At 43.3% G+C, this 17926-nt stretch overlaps 1 protein-coding gene across 9 annotated transcripts in view; it reads left to right on the top strand.

Moving 5' to 3' along the window:
• Window positions 1–17722, top strand: part of KIF1B (kinesin family member 1B) — a 149395-nt gene extending 131673 nt beyond the window's left edge. For all 9 annotated transcript variants that reach the window (XM_077891254.1, XM_077891251.1, XM_077891259.1 and 6 more), the window contains 11 exons: window positions 1820–1934; window positions 2767–2900; window positions 3695–3756; window positions 5102–5247; window positions 6093–6332; window positions 7390–7461; window positions 9684–9805; window positions 11515–11664; window positions 12245–12437; window positions 12646–12764; window positions 13320–17722. In XM_077891254.1, coding sequence (XP_077747380.1) covers window positions 1820–1934; window positions 2767–2900; window positions 3695–3756; window positions 5102–5247; window positions 6093–6332; window positions 7390–7461; window positions 9684–9805; window positions 11515–11664; window positions 12245–12437; window positions 12646–12764; window positions 13320–13362 — 1396 coding nt within the window. In that variant the 3' untranslated portion in view covers window positions 13363–17722. The remainder of the gene's footprint in view (window positions 1–1819; window positions 1935–2766; window positions 2901–3694; window positions 3757–5101; window positions 5248–6092; window positions 6333–7389; window positions 7462–9683; window positions 9806–11514; window positions 11665–12244; window positions 12438–12645; window positions 12765–13319) is intronic.
• Window positions 17723–17926: the final 204 nt, after the last annotated feature.

The raw sequence follows: 17926 nt of genomic DNA, 5'->3' as shown, positions 1-17926 counted from the left end.
ACATTTTCCTTAATTAAATGTCTCAGGAGAGGGACCCATGTCATTATAAGCTGTCTATCAAATTGTACCCTATGGAGTTCTCTGTTAATTGTCCACTTAGATTCACTTTGCTTAACAAATTTGCCTTTTTAATTTTTTTCTCTCTTTTCTTTTTTCCTTTCCGTTTTTGTTTTTTGTTTTTTTGTTTTGTTTTTCTGTACTAACAAAAGCCTTTTCTATGTTTTTGCAGGCTCTTTCTTGATAAGGATATGCCTAGGTATTTTCTGTTGGCTTTTTGCAAATAAAGATTCTAATTTATCAGAATGCTTTATGTCTTATGTTGCTTAGATTACTATGTTAATTTAGTAATTTTTCCCCATGCAGACCTAGGATAGAGCAACACTTTATCCTGCACCCTTTGTGCCCTTGGCTTTTCCTGATGTGTGTACAATTTCACACACAGCTTCTTAAGTAATTGGTAGAGTTCTTTTCCCATTCCATTTACTAAACTTGTCCATTTTATTCTTACGCACCTTCAGCTTTTCCTCTGCTAGATTACAAATTAGAATGTTACCCCCCATGTTTCATATAGAATCTCAGGCTGGGTGTTCTGTTCTCTTTGTCCTCTCTGTGTCAGAAACTTGAAGGTTTGTTGCTCTGTAGCTTTGCATAATTATTCACTGTTTTCATTGTTTTGTCCTGTGAGATAGTAGAGACCAGTTCAGCTACTTGGGCAGCTGAGTCTGTGAGAAATAGGTTGTTTATTTTTAAACATTTCTCTTTCTGCTGTCAGAGCTGCTTGTCTTATCTATTTTATTCTTTGGGGGGTAGGAAAAAGTCCTCGTTCAGTAGTGAAGTAAGTCTTTTCCCATCTCTCTTCATCTGATTTAGGGAAGTTATTTGTCTCATAGGAAATCTAGAAAAGACAGCACTAGCAAGGTTACCATTTGGGAAGGAGTAAGGAGGAACATAAAAGGAAGTAAAGTGTACAGAAACTCTGGCTGAACCAGGTGAGAGCTAGTAGTGATGGAACATGCACTGTGCAGGTGTAGACACTTGTTAAGGAACCTGTGGGTGCACCTGCGGGCAGAGTTGGGGGCTGGTCTGTAATGTCAGGTCAGGTCTATGGGGTTTTACCAGTAGGAAAAAAGGAAGATATTAGGGCAACTTAAAAAATAGTTTATAGGTGCTTATTAAATCAAGCTTCTAGTTGCTATTGAAACGTAAGATTGACTTTCATGTGGATTGTTTTTGAAAAGTAACAAATAATGGTTATACAGCTTTGGTATTAAAATCATTCTACTGAAACATCACTAAGAATAGCCTCTTATCCTTTTATTTAAAATTAGATTCTCTGTACTTAAATTATTCTGCCTGTTTGGTCCATCAGTCCTCGCAGGAATTTGTCACATTTCTGAGGCTCAGCAGAACTGGACTGTGATGTCAAGACAGGCTTATGAGCTCCTGAGGATTGGCTTCCTGCTCTCTCTTTGTTGACTGACAGAGGAGCTTATTTAGGCTTTCTTCCTTCAGTTTTTGTCTATAGGCACTTATCCTTTTCATCTTAATCACTTTGATTGATTTGGTTTTTTGTTTATAGGCAGAGAAGCAGGCTCGTCCAGAAAAAAAAAAGCATAGTTAAGTGCTTCTGGGTGGGGGGTGGGGCTAGAGACTGGTAGCCTACCTTTTCCTTCTAGGGGATAAAGGCTCCACTCTCACATTTCGATACATTGCAAGTGTCTGTTGGTGTAGGATTCAGTAGTGTTATTGACAGTGAGGGTACCTGGCCTAAGATGACCCAGCTGCTTTGAGTGACTGCCTCTTGCCTTTCTGACCTCAGGACTTTCTACCGTTTCGAGGCCGTGTGGGACAGCTCCCTCCATAACTCTCTCCTTCTGAACAGAGTGACGCCCTATGGGGAAAAGATCTACATGACCTTGTCCGCATACTTAGAGGTGAGGAGACTCTGAACCTAAATCACCACAAATGGCTAGACCTGAACAGTGGGCAGATTACTGCAGGAAATGAGGAAGAAAGATTCACTGATTTTTGTAAACTGTTTGCTACTGTTCTGATTGTATTAGATTCTGTTCCTAGTCTCTGTAATCACAAAGCCCTACAATGGGGTGCCTGACTGGCTCAATCAGAAGAGTGTGTGACTTTTGATCTTGGAGTTGTGAGTTCAAGCTCCACGTTGAGTGTAGAGATTACTGAAAAAAAAAAATACATAAACTTAAAAAAAAAAAGTCATATGGCTTCTGTTATAACTTCAGTTTTGGTGACCAAAGGTATGATTTTAAGAGAATTTCACCTCTTGTTTTTGTAGCTGTGGGCAGAGCCTAGGAGCAATTAACAACCCAGACCCTGGAACTAGCCTGAGTTCAGGTCCCTGTGCTGCCACTTACTGCCAGCATATCCTTCCACAGAGACTCTGTCTGTGCCTCAATTCCCTCATCTCTGAAACAGGGGTAATAATGATGGCATTTGCCTCAGGAAGATGTGGAGAGGTCATATATAAAAGCATTTAGAACATTGCTTGCACATAATAAATAATTATGGCCATTATTTCAGAAAAAATTTTTTTTAATTTGGGAAAAATAAAGGAGCTGCAAGGACTGCTTCCTCATCTTGCATTTATTATCTGCTAAGCTGCTGTTGAAGTAATTGGTAGAGCTGAAATCTTCCAGCCCCCACTTCTGGGACTAGCTTTCCAACTGGGCAGGAGCAGAGTCCTGACACAGATGTTCTGTCTGCATTTAATTGGAGCTCGCTCCTTTCTGCTTTCAGTTGGATCATTGCATCCAGCCAGCTGTCATCACCAAGGACGTGTGCATGGTCTTCTACTCCCGGGATGCCAAGATCTCACCGCCACGCTCTCTGCGCAGCCTCTTTGGCAGTGGCTACTCAAAGTCACCAGACTCGTAAGTTTCTGGGACAAGTTTCGCTTCCAATTGGTTTGCCCACTACAGAATCAGCAGACCTCTCGGTGTCACTGGCCTGCTGTTTCAGGGTTGGCTTACAACCTCATACCTGGAGTACAATAACTTCTAAGTGTTGGCATTTACTGAAATATTGATGGATAGATGAGTGTATGAGTGAAGGAAGGAGTATTACATTGTGAACACTCAGAACAATTTTGCAGGGACTAAATGTTCTCTCATGTCATTAATTCTAACTGATTAGAATTAGATTTGGGATTTTCACTGGGATTTTTTTAAAGATTTATTCATATTTAAGATATATCAAAATATGTTAAGACTAATAAAGGGATGACCCGTTCCTTACCACCCAGCCTAAATAATAAGTGTTACTAATACACGAGAGGTTCAGTACACTTCCTAATCGCATGCTCCCAAATTTGATGCCCATCATTTTATTCTAGTCAGACTTCCCCCTCATCTCTTCTCTTGTGGTCAGAAAAGGCAGATTTTTAATTTTTATTACAAATTTTTAAGTTTATCATTCAATTTTATTCATCCTGTTAAAGTAATTAAAAAGATTGGGATGAAAACAAACTCCTCAGAAAAATATACTTCTTAAGTTTAGAATAAGAAAAGAAATAAGAAAAGAAAGAAATATAAGAAATAAGAAATATCTATAGTTGAGGGTGGGCTGCAGTCCTTATTCAGGGACAGTGTTTTAAGTAGAAAGAATTAAGATTTTCCTGTTTTTGTGCTACAAGAAGTTAAATAGTTGTTTGTTTTAATTCGAATAGCAATCGAGTCACTGGAATTTATGAACTCAGTTTATGCAAAATGGCAGACACGGGTAGTCCAGGTAAGCCCTTATGGATTGGGGAGGTGATTGATATCTTTGCCTGTGCTTGGAGTATATTATGTCAAAAATCTATCCTACCCACTTAGGATATATAGAAAATTTTTTGGAAACCAGGTATATCTTATAAGCCAGTTTTTTGGTGGTGGTGAGAGTGACCGTTATCTGAGTTACAATACTATTTCGTTTGTGACCTGCAAAACAGTTATAAAAACTGTATTGAGGGGCACCTGGGTGGCTCAGTGGTTGAGCTTCTGCCTTTGGCTCAGGTTGTGATCCTGGAGTCCTGGGATTGAGTCCTACATCGGATTCCCCACAGGTAGCTTGCTTCTCCCTCAGCCTATGTCTCTGTCTCCCTCATGAATAAAAAAATAAAATCCTTAAAAAAGAAACTGTATTGAACAAAATATGATGAGGTTGTAACATACTATAAAAATTTTGGTATATTAGAATGAATTTGTCTTGGCAAACTTCATAACCATTTTCCTCTCCACGTTAGTACCAAAGATACCTTGGCAGTATAACTTTATAGGTGCTGCCAAACTAGAATTCAAACTTTCTGTGCTCTAGGAAGACAAATTATTAAGTTGAATTTGTGTGTCCTTTTTGGTGTTTCTTTGGGCTGCTGCTACTCCTCTAGCTTGGTGGCCTTAAGCAGCCCTGTGCATTTCTGTGTTTATAAACTGGAACATGGACAAAGGTCAGGGTTCTTAAAAAACATTCGATTAAGGTGAGTTTGAATCATTTCAGAGAACATACACGGAAGAAGATTAGAGCCCACAGACAAGATTTAGTTTAAAAAAAGAATTTGAGTGTGAATCCATGTCCCAATAGCAGCTAATTACAGTGTCCAGATACTTCCTTGATAAATGTTTTAATTAACATAAATTCATGTCTTTGATATGTAAAACTATAATATTTTTAAAAATTAATGGGAAATGATGAGGCTGAAGCTATCTGTCAACTGCAGTCCTAACTGAGCTCCTGAATGTAGTGTGGGCAGGGGGCAGGGAGGTCCTTTCCTACTTCACGTGGGTGTATTTTTATACATTTGGAACCTTAGGTTACAGACTATTCAATCTTTCTATATTTTCACTTAACACAATAACTTGGGCATTTTCTCAAGTTGCATTACAAATCTTCATAATTATCAAAGAGTATAAAAATCAGTTCTAAAAGAGGTTCAGAGAATTACCTTGGGAAAAAGGGGTGAATATTTACTAATAAACAAAATTCCATGTATTTTGACTGTCTTAGTTTGCCATGTATATGAATTATTAGTTTGTTTTGAGCTAAAAATGGAATCAGAGTTTTCTCTACAAAAAAACATTATTTCTTCTTGTCCCAGGCATGCAGAGGAGGAGAAGAAAAATCTTGGATACGTCAGTAGCATATGTGCGAGGAGAAGAGAACTTAGCAGGCTGGCGGCCCCGTGGGGATAGCCTCATCCTTGAGCACCAGTGGGAGTTAGAGAAGCTGGAGCTCCTTCACGAGGTATCCAAGGGCTGGAGACACTCAGATAAACTCTTGAGCATGACTCCCAAAGTATCAGTCTCACACTCAACTTCTCTGTGTGATCCTGGCCTTTCAGCTTTTTTTTTTTTTCTAAGATTTATTTATTTATTCATGAGAGACACAGACAGAGGCAGAGACATAGGCAGAGGGACAAGCAGGCTCCTCACAGGGAGCCCAATGTAGGACTCGATCCCAGGACCCTGGGATCATGACCTGAGCCGAAGGCAGGCACCCAACTGCAGAGCCACCCAGGGATCCCGCTTTTCAGCTTTTGATCATGATGGAGGCATAATATTTTGCTTATTAAGATCTTAATGAGGAGCAGCCCGGGTGGCTCAGTGGTTTAGCGCCGCCTTCAGCCCAGGGCCTGATCTTGGAGACCCGGGATCAAGTCCCACGTCGGGCTCCCTGCATGGAGCCTGCTTCTCCCTCTGCCTGTGTCTCTGCCTCTCTCTCTCTCTCTCTCTCTCTCTGTGTGTGTCTCTCATGAATAAATAAATAAAATCTTAAAAGAAAATTTTTTTAATGAGCTTTGGGGGCCTGGGTGGCTCAGTCAGTTGAGCATTTCAGCTCAGGTCATGACCTTGGAGTTGTGGGATTGAGCCCATGTCAGGCTCTATGCTCAGCAGGGAGTCTGTTGGAGATTCTCCCTTTCAGTCTCCCTCTGCCCCTCCCTCCGCTCAGGCATACTCTTTCATGTGTGCGAACTCATGCGCACATGTTCTCTCTCTCTCTTTCTCTTTCTGTCTCCCTTCTCTCTAAAACAAATCTTACAAAGATCTTAATAAGTTTTATGTGTACTGAGGCAGTTGTGTTGATCTTAGGTGGAGAAAACTCGCCACTTCCTGCTGCTACGTGACAGACTTGGTGACAGCATCCCCAAATCCTTGAGTGACTCATTGTCCCCCAGCCTCAGCAGTGGGACCCTCAGCACTTCCACCAGCATCTCCTCTCAGATCTCTACCACCACCTTTGAAAGCGCCATCACCCCCAGCGAGAGCAGTGGCTACGACTCAGCAGACATTGAAAGCCTTGTGGATCGGGAGAAGGAGCTGGCTACCAAGGTGTGAATCCCTTCCTCTTTGCTGAGCATTTTCCCACTGTGAGACTCCATGAGCTAGTTGGATTTTTCGTTTTCATCTTTCTTTGAGGGCCTTTGTTTCAAGGCCTGTACTAGCTGTGAAGGTAGAAATAAATAAAACTCCATTTCTACCCTCACTGAGCTCACAGGTGACTTGGTGGTATAGGTCTGGAGTCTGGGGGAGCTAGAGGAAGGCTTCCATGGTCCAGTGTTGGTGAGCTGATCTAGGAAGGCTGCACCAGAGGCAGCCGCGTGTGCTACAACATCAGTGCTAGGGAATCACTGGGGACGTGCAGAGAGGCGGGAGATGGGGTCAGAGATGTGAGGCAGGACAAGATCCTGCAGGCTCTGTGGGCTGGACTCGAGTTTAGAGTACCCTGGGGGTAACATGGAAATATTTTAAACAGGAAGACTCCTGTGGCAACAAGGAAGAGCATGGGTTTGGGGTGACAACAGACTAGAGGCCCAAAGAGGTCTTTTTTTTGCAATGACCTGGATGAGAGGTGTGGTGGGGGGCTGCAGGGTGAAGAGGAAAGTGTGGTCACGGGAGAGACATTGGGGAGGGAGAGTCAGCACTCCTTGTTGCCTCGACGGGGTGGGAGAGAGCAGAGGGGTCATTGAGAGTGACTCCCAGGCTTTATGGTGTCTGGGCAATTGGCCTACAATGGAATACAGAGATGAGAAGGCTTTTGTGTCATGTTGTTTCAATAACCGAATGGTCTAGGCAGTTTAGAAAAATCTGTCCATCCAGAAGTCTCCATGCCTTTTAGTACCAGGACGAATCGGAGGGGCACTGTTCTCTTCTTAAGCACTTCTAAACTGCAGTGGTGGCAGCTGTTTGCTTTTCTAGCCTTGAGAGTGGCTTTTTTATCCACTGAATTTAACTTTGTTAGGCATATGTCAGGCCTCTCTCACTGTGTTTTTACTCAGTTTCTGGAGTGTTTGGACAGCACCTGAGCTCCTCTGTGTGTCTTAGCCTGTTAACTGCCTTGCATCCAGGGCTTCATTTAACCACTGACACTCTCCTCTCTCTCCCCTAGTGCCTGCAACTCCTCACCCACACTTTCAACCGGGAGTTCAGCCAGGTGCATGGCAGCATCAGTGACTGTAAGGTGAGCAGCTCAGATTTCCTGTCCCAGGTTCCTTGCTTTTAGGTGGCTTCAGATGGGTGTAGCATTGTGTCTGAGGATATAGGGCAGATCTGCTCTTATATTTACTTCATTTTTCAGAGTCAGAACACTGACTTCTGAAGATAAAAGTATTCCCGTGTCTCTTAGAGTGTTTTAGATGGGAAGCATTTTGGCTTCTTCCCCAGTCCCTCAGAGAAGACCCTGTAGGGGGCTGGTATGTTACCGTATGACAGAACACTAAAAGTCCTGAGGTTCTCGATAGCGTAAAATGTTGTTGCCTTTGACAGAGTGAGGTGAACACTTTAAAGGACCTCTGTGATGCTCACTCTGTTCTAGTCATTGTGACCTTTTTTACTGTTCCTAGACACTCCAGCTTCCTTCTTGCCAGTGGTCTTTGCACCCTTGCTGTTCCTTTCCTTGAGATAGGCTTCTTCCAGATATTCTGGTGATTGCTTCCTTATCTTGTTCATTTTTCTGCTTAAATATCGACTCTTGGGCAGCCCTGGTGGTGCAGCGGTTTAGCGCCGCCTCCAGCCTAGGGTGTGATCCTGGAGACCCTGGATTGAGTCCCACGTCAGGCTCTCTGCATGGAGCCTGCTTCTCCCTCTGCCTGTGTCTCTGCCTCTCTCTCTTTGTGTCTCTAAGAGTAAATAAATAATCTTTAAAAAAAAAAAAATATCTGGGGTATCCCTGGGTGGCGCAGCGGTTTGGCGCCTGCCTTTGGCCCAGGGCGTGATCCTGGAGACCCGGGATCGAATCCCACATCGGGCTCCCGGTGCATGGAGCCTGCTTCTCCCTCTGCCTATGTCTCTGCCTCTCTCTCTCTCTCTCTCTCTCTATCATAAATAAATAAAAAATTTTAAAAAAATTAAAAAAAAAAATCGACTCCTTAACCAGCCTACATAAAGGCCCCAGCTCCCTGAAACTTTCCGATCTCTTTCCCTGCTTCATTTTTTACTATCGCACTTACCACTACCTTTGGGCAGCACCTGCTGCCCAAAGGACGCTTTGTTTTATTGAAGTATAGTTGACACACAAAGTTATATTAGTTTCAGGCGTGCAACATAGTGATTGAAAAGTTCTGTACATTACCCAGTGTTCATCGCAATGATGAGCGTCATCCCCATCTGTCACTATACAACATTATTACAGTATTATTGAGTGTTTTCCTCATGCTGCACTTTTTTCATCTCCATGACTTATTTATTTATAACTGGAAGTCAGTACCTCTTTATCCCCTTCATCCGTTTCACCCATCCCTTCACCCATTTCCCCTCAATTTGTTTTCTGTATTTAAAAGTCTGTTTTTTGCTTGTTTTTTTTGTTTTTTAGGTTCCACTATAAGTAAAAGCATATGGTGTTTGTCTTTCTGTGTCATATTTCACTTAGCATAATACCCTCTAGGTCCATCCATTTCATCACAAATGAAATGATCATTTATTTTTCTGGCTGAGTGATATTCCATTGTATATATACACCACATCTTCTTTATCATTCATCTATCGGTAGACACGAGTTGCTTTCATATCTTAGCTATTGTCAATAACGCTACAGTGAACATAGTTGTGCATATATCTTTTTGAATTAGTGTTTTCATTTTAGGGGGGTAAATATCCAGTAGTAGAATTACTGGATCATATGACTAACTGGCACTTCTCAAAGTGTTTGTTGATCTGTTTGTTGTCTGCCTTTTCCACTTGGAATATAAATTCCAGGAGGGCAAGGCCTCTGCCATATTCTTAGAATAGTGCCTGTTCTAAATACTGGGCTCATAGAGATAGGGTCACTTAATACAGGACAGTCACAAAATAAAAAGCCAGCCTTGCCTTTTCTGTAAATGATTCCTTTTTTTTTTTTTTTAAGATTTAATTTATTTATTCATGGTGGGGGGTGGGGCAGAGGCAGAGACACAGGCAGAGGGAGAAGCAGGCTCTATGCAGGGAGCCCGACGTGGGACTTGATCCCGGGGCTCCAGGATCACACCCTGGGCTGAAGGCGGCGTTAAACCGCTGAGTCACCTGGGCTGCCCCTGTAGATGATTCCTAATGTGACACTCAGGGCATAAGATATCTGTAAGTCATTTTCTTGAATAACCTGCTGCATCAGATTTATGAATGTGAGGTCACTGGGTGTCAGAGCTCTGCATTGCAGAGGCATTTTGTTTTTCAGCTAAATCTCACTTGCTATCTTCTGTTTGCCTCCAGTTGTCTGATATCTCTCCTATCGGACGGGATCCCTCTGTGTCCAGTTTCAGCAGTGCTACCCTCACTCCCTCTTCCACCTGCCCTTCTCTGGTAGAGGCTAGGAGCAACTCTCTTGATCAGAAGTAAGTACCCTAGTTTTTGTTTTGTTTTGTTTTGTTTTGTTTTGTTTTAATTTTTTTTTTTTTAAATTTTTTTATTTATTTATGATAGTCACAGAGAGAGAGAGAGGCAGAGACACAGGCAGAGGGAGAAGCAGGCTCCATGCACCGGGAGCCCGATGTGGGAATCGATCCCAGGTCTCCAGGATCGCGCCCTGGGCCAAAGGCAGGCGCCAAACCGCTGCGCCACCCAGGGATCCCTGTTTTGTTTTGTTTTGAAGGCACCTGGCTGGCTCAGTTGGTGGGAGATGCAACTCTTGCTTCTAGGGTTGTGAGTTGAGCCGTATGTTGGTGGTAGAGATTACTAAAAATAAATAGTAAATATAAACTTGAAAGGAAAAAAGAAGTCACAAGTACCCAGACTTCACTGAGAGAAGCTAGTCTAAGAACCAAGGGAAATGCCAGCCTTCCTCTAGCTCAGTGGTTCTTAGCTGAGGGCTGGACCATCCCTCTCAGCAGCACTCAGAAGTATGTGGGAGCCTTCTCTGGATATCACAGTCCCAAGGAGATGCTCCTATAACTTCTAACATTATGTCTCACCAACTTTCTGCATGAAAGCCCTTGGTTCCTCTTTTGAACCCCTCTGTGCTCACTTTGGCCTTCTGTTCCCACCCCTGCTTGGCTCCCTACTCATATCAGACAGAACAAGCCTCATCTTCAGGAAAACAGCTTAAAACTTAGTTTGGAAAAAATATTTTGATGGCACAGTGAAACATATTGGTAAGAATAACAGAGACAAGTTTAGTCTAGATCCAGTGAATTTATCACTGTAATCACTTCTTTGTGACTCCTCACCAAACTTGTGCCTATCTCCATTCACTGTGCTCACTTGTCAGAACCCACCTGGGTATCGCCCAGCTAGCTGTCTGACTGTAACAACACTGCCATAGTTGAGTGTGATTGAGAAAATAACACACCCAGATGATGTAATTAATTTGTGATGTCATCAACCATAGCATTATTTTATTGTGCCACTAAAAAAAAAAAAAAACACTGTCATGCGACCTGTCATCAATTGTAAGGTGCATCCCCCAACTTGAGAAATGGTGAAGTATTAAAAATTGGGCTTTTTAGAATTGGTGAGATACAACTCATCAGGCTAAGCTCACAGTGCAGAGCATAGGAACTACTTCCTACATCGTGGGCCTAGACTGCTCTAGTTTGGTGGTCATTCAGGAAGCCAGCTTCTTCCCACATGTTTGCTTTCTCTGCCAGCCCCTTAAGGCAGTGGTTCTCCAAGGTCAGTGCACATCAGTATCACCTGGGAGGTTTGTTAAAGCACAGGTGGCTGATTTCCACCTTCTGATTCTGTAGGTCTGGGTTGGAGCCTGAGAATTTTAATTTCTAACGGTATCTAGGTGAGGTTGATGCTGCTGGTCAGGGATTACACTTAGAACCACTGAATGGAATATCATGCCCCAGATACTTCTGTTCAGAGGAGGAAGAGGGACTGTGCATGACTTGATGACTTTTGTAACTTCTAAAGGACGACCTCAGTTGAATTTGGAATTAACTTTCTGACACCAGCTTGTCTTCTCAACTGAGCTCTCTGAAACTGTTTGCAAGGCCCCCTGCTGTTAAGGGAGGTCTCATTCCTCTTGGTGAGAGGGTTATACACATTATGCATTGGACTTGCTGAAGCTCCTCTTATTCCCAACTTTTTTCTTTTAAAGGACCCCAGAAGCCAATTCCCGGGCCTCTAGTCCCTGCACAGAATTTGAACAGTTTCAGATTGTCCCGACTGTGGAAACACCCTATTTGGCCCGAGCAGGAAAAAATGAGTTTCTCAATCTTGTTCCAGATATTGAAGAAATTAGACCAGGGTGAGTACTGTATTGACAGGGATTCCAGGTACAAAAGACAAATCAGCATGATATACTCACTGTTCTTATACATGAGATGAATATTATTGTTGATGCCAATGGAATCTGGGAGGAAAGAACCAGGCTGGGTTCCTGCTCCGTTTGTGTCTTATCAGGCATCTCCACCACACCACAGTATGCTATGGTGATGCTTTGTGGTTTTTTGCTGTATTACTTTAACAGAGAAGATTCTAGACCAAACGGATCTTTTGTCTCTTTTGCCTGTTTTGTTCATCCTAGGGACTAGGCTTAGGTGAGACAGATTTTCATGGTCCTCAGGCCATGATCACTTTCTTTTTTTTTTTTTTTTTTTTTTAATTTTTTTAATTTATTTATGATAGTCACAGAGAGAGAGAGAGGCAGAGACACAGGCAGAGGGAGAAGCAGGCTCCATGCACCGGGAGCCCGATGTGGGATTCGATCCCAGTTCTCCAGGATCGCGCCCTGGGCCAAAGGCAGGCGCCAAACCGCTGTGCCACCCAGGGATCCCGATCACTTTCTTTTTGTGAGAAACTAATGTCTTTCATACTGTCCTCTTTAGCTCTGTGGTCTCTAAGAAAGGATACCTGCATTTCAAGGAGCCACTTTACAGCAACTGGGCCAAACATTTTGTTGTGGTTCGCCGCCCTTATGTCTTCATCTATAACAGCGACAAAGACCCAGTGGAGCGTGGCATCATTAACCTGTCCACAGCACAGGTGGAATATAGCGAGGACCAGCAGGCCATGGTGAAGGTTAGTCCTGCTCTCTTGGCTTTTTATGGCCACCTGTACCCTTCCCTTCCAAGTTCTAAATTCTCTGTTGTGTGGTGTGGCATCTCTCCCATGTGTCTGGGCTCTCTGAACCTTCAGTATGAAGTGCTGTGTGTCCTGTGAATATGGCAGGCTGGTCCCTGTTATCAGCAGCCGTTGTAACTTTTCTCTCTACCTGTGTCTCTTTCAGACACCTAACATCTTTGCTGTCTGCACAAAGCATCGTGGGGTCCTTTTACAGGCTCTCAATGACAAAGACATGAACGACTGGTTATATGCCTTTAACCCACTTCTTGCTGGCACGATACGGTAAGAAGTTGTCCTCGTATTTCGTCTTCTTAGCTTTTGGTCCCAGGGACATCCATGTAAACCAAGAAGGAAGTCTTGTTCCCAAAAAATAGGTTGAAAACAGAGGAAGGACATTGGTATAAGTGTGGTTGTATGATGGTAATGAAGCCTCTGCTTCTCATAAGGTGTCACCCAGTATCCTGAATGACTAAGGGGACCTGATCACATTTGCAGTTAATGTCCTGCTTTGATTTTTTTTTTTCGAGTTTGTTTTTTTGTTTTGTTTTGTTTTGTTTTAATGTTTTGACTGAATCAGAGGAAGGTGGCAAGAACCTTTGTGGTCTGGTATTCCACCCTGTGATCTGGCCTCTGATCCTGTGAGGGGCTTGTATCCTAGGGACCTCATAATGAGGGAGACCACAGCTTAGCCTGCTTATTCAGGGAGCCTAGAGACCTGGGCCTTAGGTGTTTGAGGGGAGGCAGCTCAAGGACAGAACTGCGGAGGAGAGAGACCTAAGAGGGGAGAGACATCTGGATCCAGGTTTCTAATCCATCCTTTTCCTCTGCCACCTGTAGGTCAAAACTTTCCCGCAGATGCCCAAGTGAATCGAAGTACTAAGTGACTCTGCTGAACACCCTCACTCGCCTTCGAGAGATAAAGAAAGTGTTGCCTCTCACTTCTCTCTGTGATTCTTGACGGCCCCTCTCATGTGTAAGCCTGTGGCGTAACTGCTTTCTTTCCGTCCTGTCAACACACTTTCTAGCTCTCCTGGTCCCCATCTCCAATGCTCTCTACCCTTCTCTTTTTTCCTGTGCTGAGAATCTTGGTAGTAGCATGTGGTGTAACAAAAGGGAGAAAAACAACAACAAAAAAAAAAACAAAAACAACCCAGAGGGGATCCAGTGAATCTCCAAATAATTTTTTCATGTCCTTTGGCTTCCTTTTTTATGATAGGTCCCTGTTATGACCACCTGTGATGTCTGTACTGCTGTCTTTGGATATTTTTGTCTGTTTTTTAAGACAACATAATACTTTTTTCCTTTTCTCTATCTGTGGTATCACTTTAACTTGGGGCGGGGGGTGGCTTAGAGACTATGGGAGGAAACATCTGGCTTTTTTTTTTAGAACCTAAAAGGAAAGAACTTAACTTTTCCCCTTCCATTTCTTTTTGCCATTGTTAATCCTTGCATTTTCCATTCAGGGAAAAGGTGGTGATGAGCTTAGAAATGGCATAGGTGTATTTTCTGAAAGTGGAACTTATTTAAAACATAGTTAGGCGGTTTTCTTTTAGTGGAAGAGAGAGGGGAGGATTTTTTAGTGGGGCTGGAACAGTGGCTGCTGCTGACCTCGTATGAAGGGAAAAGCCAAGAATATTTCCAGTGGACTTGAAAGGACTGTGAGATTTTACCGTAGCTCCTGAAGGTGGGCACAGTAGATGAGGGAAGTTCGTCCCAGCAGTGCTCCTATGAACTGCTTTTCTCTCAGAGTTTCTTCTGTTTCTCCTTGGCATTAGTGATGGGTGGTACACTTTGGAATTAGTGCAGCATCATACACAAATGTCCCACAAGGAGGGAGTGACTCACTTTCTGGTAATGATCTTCATGATTGTCGTCATCATTATGGTAATGTTGAGTAGCAACCTTGTGGTTGTTGTAGCTCCCGTTGGTCAAAGAAACTCAACTTTTAGTACAGACTTGGAGTCTCCCTCTGAATCCCATGGTCATTTCCAATGATCCTTGTCCAGTTGAAAGTACTTTCAGTAATGCTTCTCCCCATATGATCCTAAATAAGCAGACATAGCAGTCTTTGTCTTCTGGATCCCAGGATTAAAAACAGTCCCTTCCTACCACTAAAACAAAACAAAAGGACACCTGGGGACAGAGAAGAGGCTCATCTGAGCCCTGGCCTCAGTGGCTTGCTGCTGCATCTGCCTTGCCTCTCCTTGGCTGTCTTCATGGGATGTAGAAATATTGCCAAAGGAGGAAGGTCACTGTGGACAGAACAGGGTCATCTGCATCCAGAGGCCATCATGGAAGAAGATACTGTTTTTCTTTCAGCCATCAGTAAGTTTTATAGGAATGACCTGGGGCAAGGAAGGCCTGCAGGTTAATTCAGCTGCTTTGCCAGTTGACCTGCAATGTTTTGTACCAACCCTCTGTGTGACCATCCCTCAGGCATTCTGAAAAATATCTGCCCTCTCCACCTCCACTGAGGTCCCCAGCCTTGAAGTTGCTCTTGGATGGTGGAGACCAGCCAATTTTCTGCTTTAGCACAGGGCAGGGGCTCGTGCAGACTGTGGAATAGAGCTGGGCAGGCGCATGTCTGCAGACCCTTGCTTCTAACTTCTAGGGTGGACTCCTCTCTAAGAACAGGTCTCCTGACTTCAGTCGAGTTGCCTTGCAAAGAGGAGGAAAAGTGAATCATGGTGAACTTGAAAGGATAGAAATCCCAGGCTGGGACCTTAGCTGAAAAGTAATCAATAAAAATTCTATAGTAGGTTTTCTTAACTTCCTTCCTCTCCTTACAACATAGGTCATTAACTGTGATGTTACTTGTTCTCTGAGCGGTGCGTGAGATTGTTAACGTAGTTAGAGGTTCCTTCAGCATCTAATGGACACAATATGCCTTTCTGGTGTATACTCAGATCCAGGATCTGTCGGTGCTTAGAGATAGCTCCTGGGCTGGAATTAAATCTAATTTCAGGGAAATGAAAATGAAATTTGAAGGTTATGTTTTAGAATGAAGTCACGGGTGCCACTGCTGTTTGTCACATAGTCTGACAGAGGGACCCATGTCCATGACAGAGGGAGATGGGAGGGCCGAGGGAAAGTAAAATCATGTGATACACTGAAATGATGTCTGGTTTTTCTTCTAACTCAAGCAAAACTGGCTTGGAAAGTCTTTGCTTTGCTTTGGAGGTGTCAGTTATTAGAAGAGGTAGAACTGGACTATTGGTAACAGCCGGGGGTAAGAGGGCCCATTAAGGAAACAGGACGCCTGTGTCCAGGGGTCTCTGATGAGTGTGCTTTCCATCATCTGAGGACAACCCTGATTGGTTCCCCCTCTTCCTCTGGTGGCCCATTTCCAGATCAGAGTTTGAACAGTTTCAGGATTAATGTTCCCTTTTTGGACACATCCATCCCATCCACACTTTGAAGCTGAGAGAGAGCACTTACGGCAGGAACTACTTATGAGGCTTTAGCTGAAGCTCTGGTGGCAGGAAGCTTAATATTTAATATTAATATAATATTAATATTGTATTAGTATTGGAGAAAACTACCTTTTGAGGGTTTTTTGTGTGTGTGTGTTTTTTTCCTAAAGCACTCTTTTAAACAAGCATAAAACAGGAAGAAAAAGCTCTAGCACCAATTAAGAAGAAATGAGTGCTAGTTAAAAGTAATTATATCCTCCCTTCCTTCCCCACTCTCCTTTTCCTGCCAAAGTAAAACATGACCTCACAGCCCACACCAAACCAGCACCCACAGCCTGCTTAACCTCTGCGCCTGCCTGGGAGTCAGCCAGCTCTCGGGCCAGGCTATGCAGGGCTGGCCAGCCGTGCACACAGCCAGGGGAGTAGGAAAGGGCTGCTGCTGGCAGCTGGGTGGGCATACAAATCTGAACGTGTTGTTAAAACACTCGGGCGATCACTGCAAGGGAAAGGAAAATTATTTTTCCCAGCTGAGAAACCACTGTTGTTTTACAATTTTCTTCCCCCTTCAGCTGTAGAGATCTTACACAACTACTCATAGTTTCAGTGGTTTTTTTCTAGCTCTTTTAAGATGAAGGGATGAGTTTAAATCATTGTGAAAGATCTTTAGGGATCTAAAAATAAAATGATTTCTCCTGGCACATATTTCAAAGCAAAGACTTTGTTGCCTGCTGCTCGTTCTAATTTACAGGGATATTTAATTTTGTAAGGTATTTGTGTATTTATACAGCTGTAATTAATTGCACATTGGACTGGAAAAGAATGGATGACCTAGTGCGTGGCAGCTCTGGTACGCTTCATTTCCTTGTGCTGTGGCCACTCAGGTTCTCTTGGACGGGGTCAGGGCTTGTCTGTTCCACTTGGATCCTTCGTTTTTGCTTTGGGTTCCCTTTCTAAAATGTGATTGTTAACCCATTCCTTAAAAAGAAGACACTAATTCTGCTGCTGCTCTCAGAAGGTTTGCTGAATGTATTTGAAAGAGGACTCTGACTCGCGTACACAGCAGCTATCCACCATGGCCAGTAATGACTCACCCCAGTGTGCAGCCAAACCGTGACTGGGTGCGGCAGGAATGTATTGATTGTGTTTCCTTAGGAATATAAGATGTCAGCTGCGAGATGATCCACGGTGGTTGTTCAAAAGGCCATTTAGGAAATTCGGATTTGAGCCCCATGAAATCTTAGGAAAGCCTCTGATCATTTAAAGGAAAGAATGAGAGTTGATGCAAATTTCATTTTAAAAGCTGTGCTCAGAAAGTCCAAGCTGAGGTTGGTCTCTTGCCAAACCCTGGCTGTTGTGTGTCGTCTCTGTGTCTTCGAGTTCCCTTTTTTCAGGCTGCACCTTCTGGCATCATTCACCTGAGGACTCCATCGGCCTTCTCGCGTGCAGAGCGCCACCCGTCGGGATTTCGGGTCTCTTCTCACCATCCGCGTGCGCTGCCACAAAACCCGTGGAGCACACGTGGCCTTTTTGAACCAAGACTTTGCAAACTGATCTCTCCCCAGTAAGGAGTTGAGCACATTAGCAACAATGTACATTATTAATTTCAGATTTTCATTTTCATGTTTTATTATGTAAATATTATCTGATGTTTGGAGCTTGAGTATACAGAATGTAAATATAGTTCTTGTATTTGTACTAATTCTGGTTCTTTTGCTGTATAGCCTTAGATGTGCAATGCAAACATTATCTAACTGTGTATGGTAACCTTGCATCACGGAACTATTAGTGAACGAGGTAAACAATAAAGGTACAACCAGTGCATCAGAAGGCTTTTGATGTGCATTTATTCTTGCATCCTTTGGAAGGTATTTACACATGATCCCTTTTCTTGACTTGCAAAGATACGGTGGTGTGACCTATGTGTTCTTTTCTGATCATTCAGAGCAGGGTTGTTATATAGCCGGGTGCTATTTCTTTGTGCTGTTTCTCTGAAAGTGCTTTCTTCCAGCGCTCTAGGTTCTCCCGGAGCTC

Source organism: Canis aureus, chromosome 3 (genome assembly GCF_053574225.1).
Source record: "Canis aureus isolate CA01 chromosome 3, VMU_Caureus_v.1.0, whole genome shotgun sequence".
NCBI lineage: Eukaryota > Metazoa > Chordata > Mammalia > Carnivora > Canidae > Canis > Canis aureus.
The sequence above is the reverse complement of the archived record's forward strand: the minus strand, read 5'-3'. Positions and strand labels throughout refer to the sequence as shown.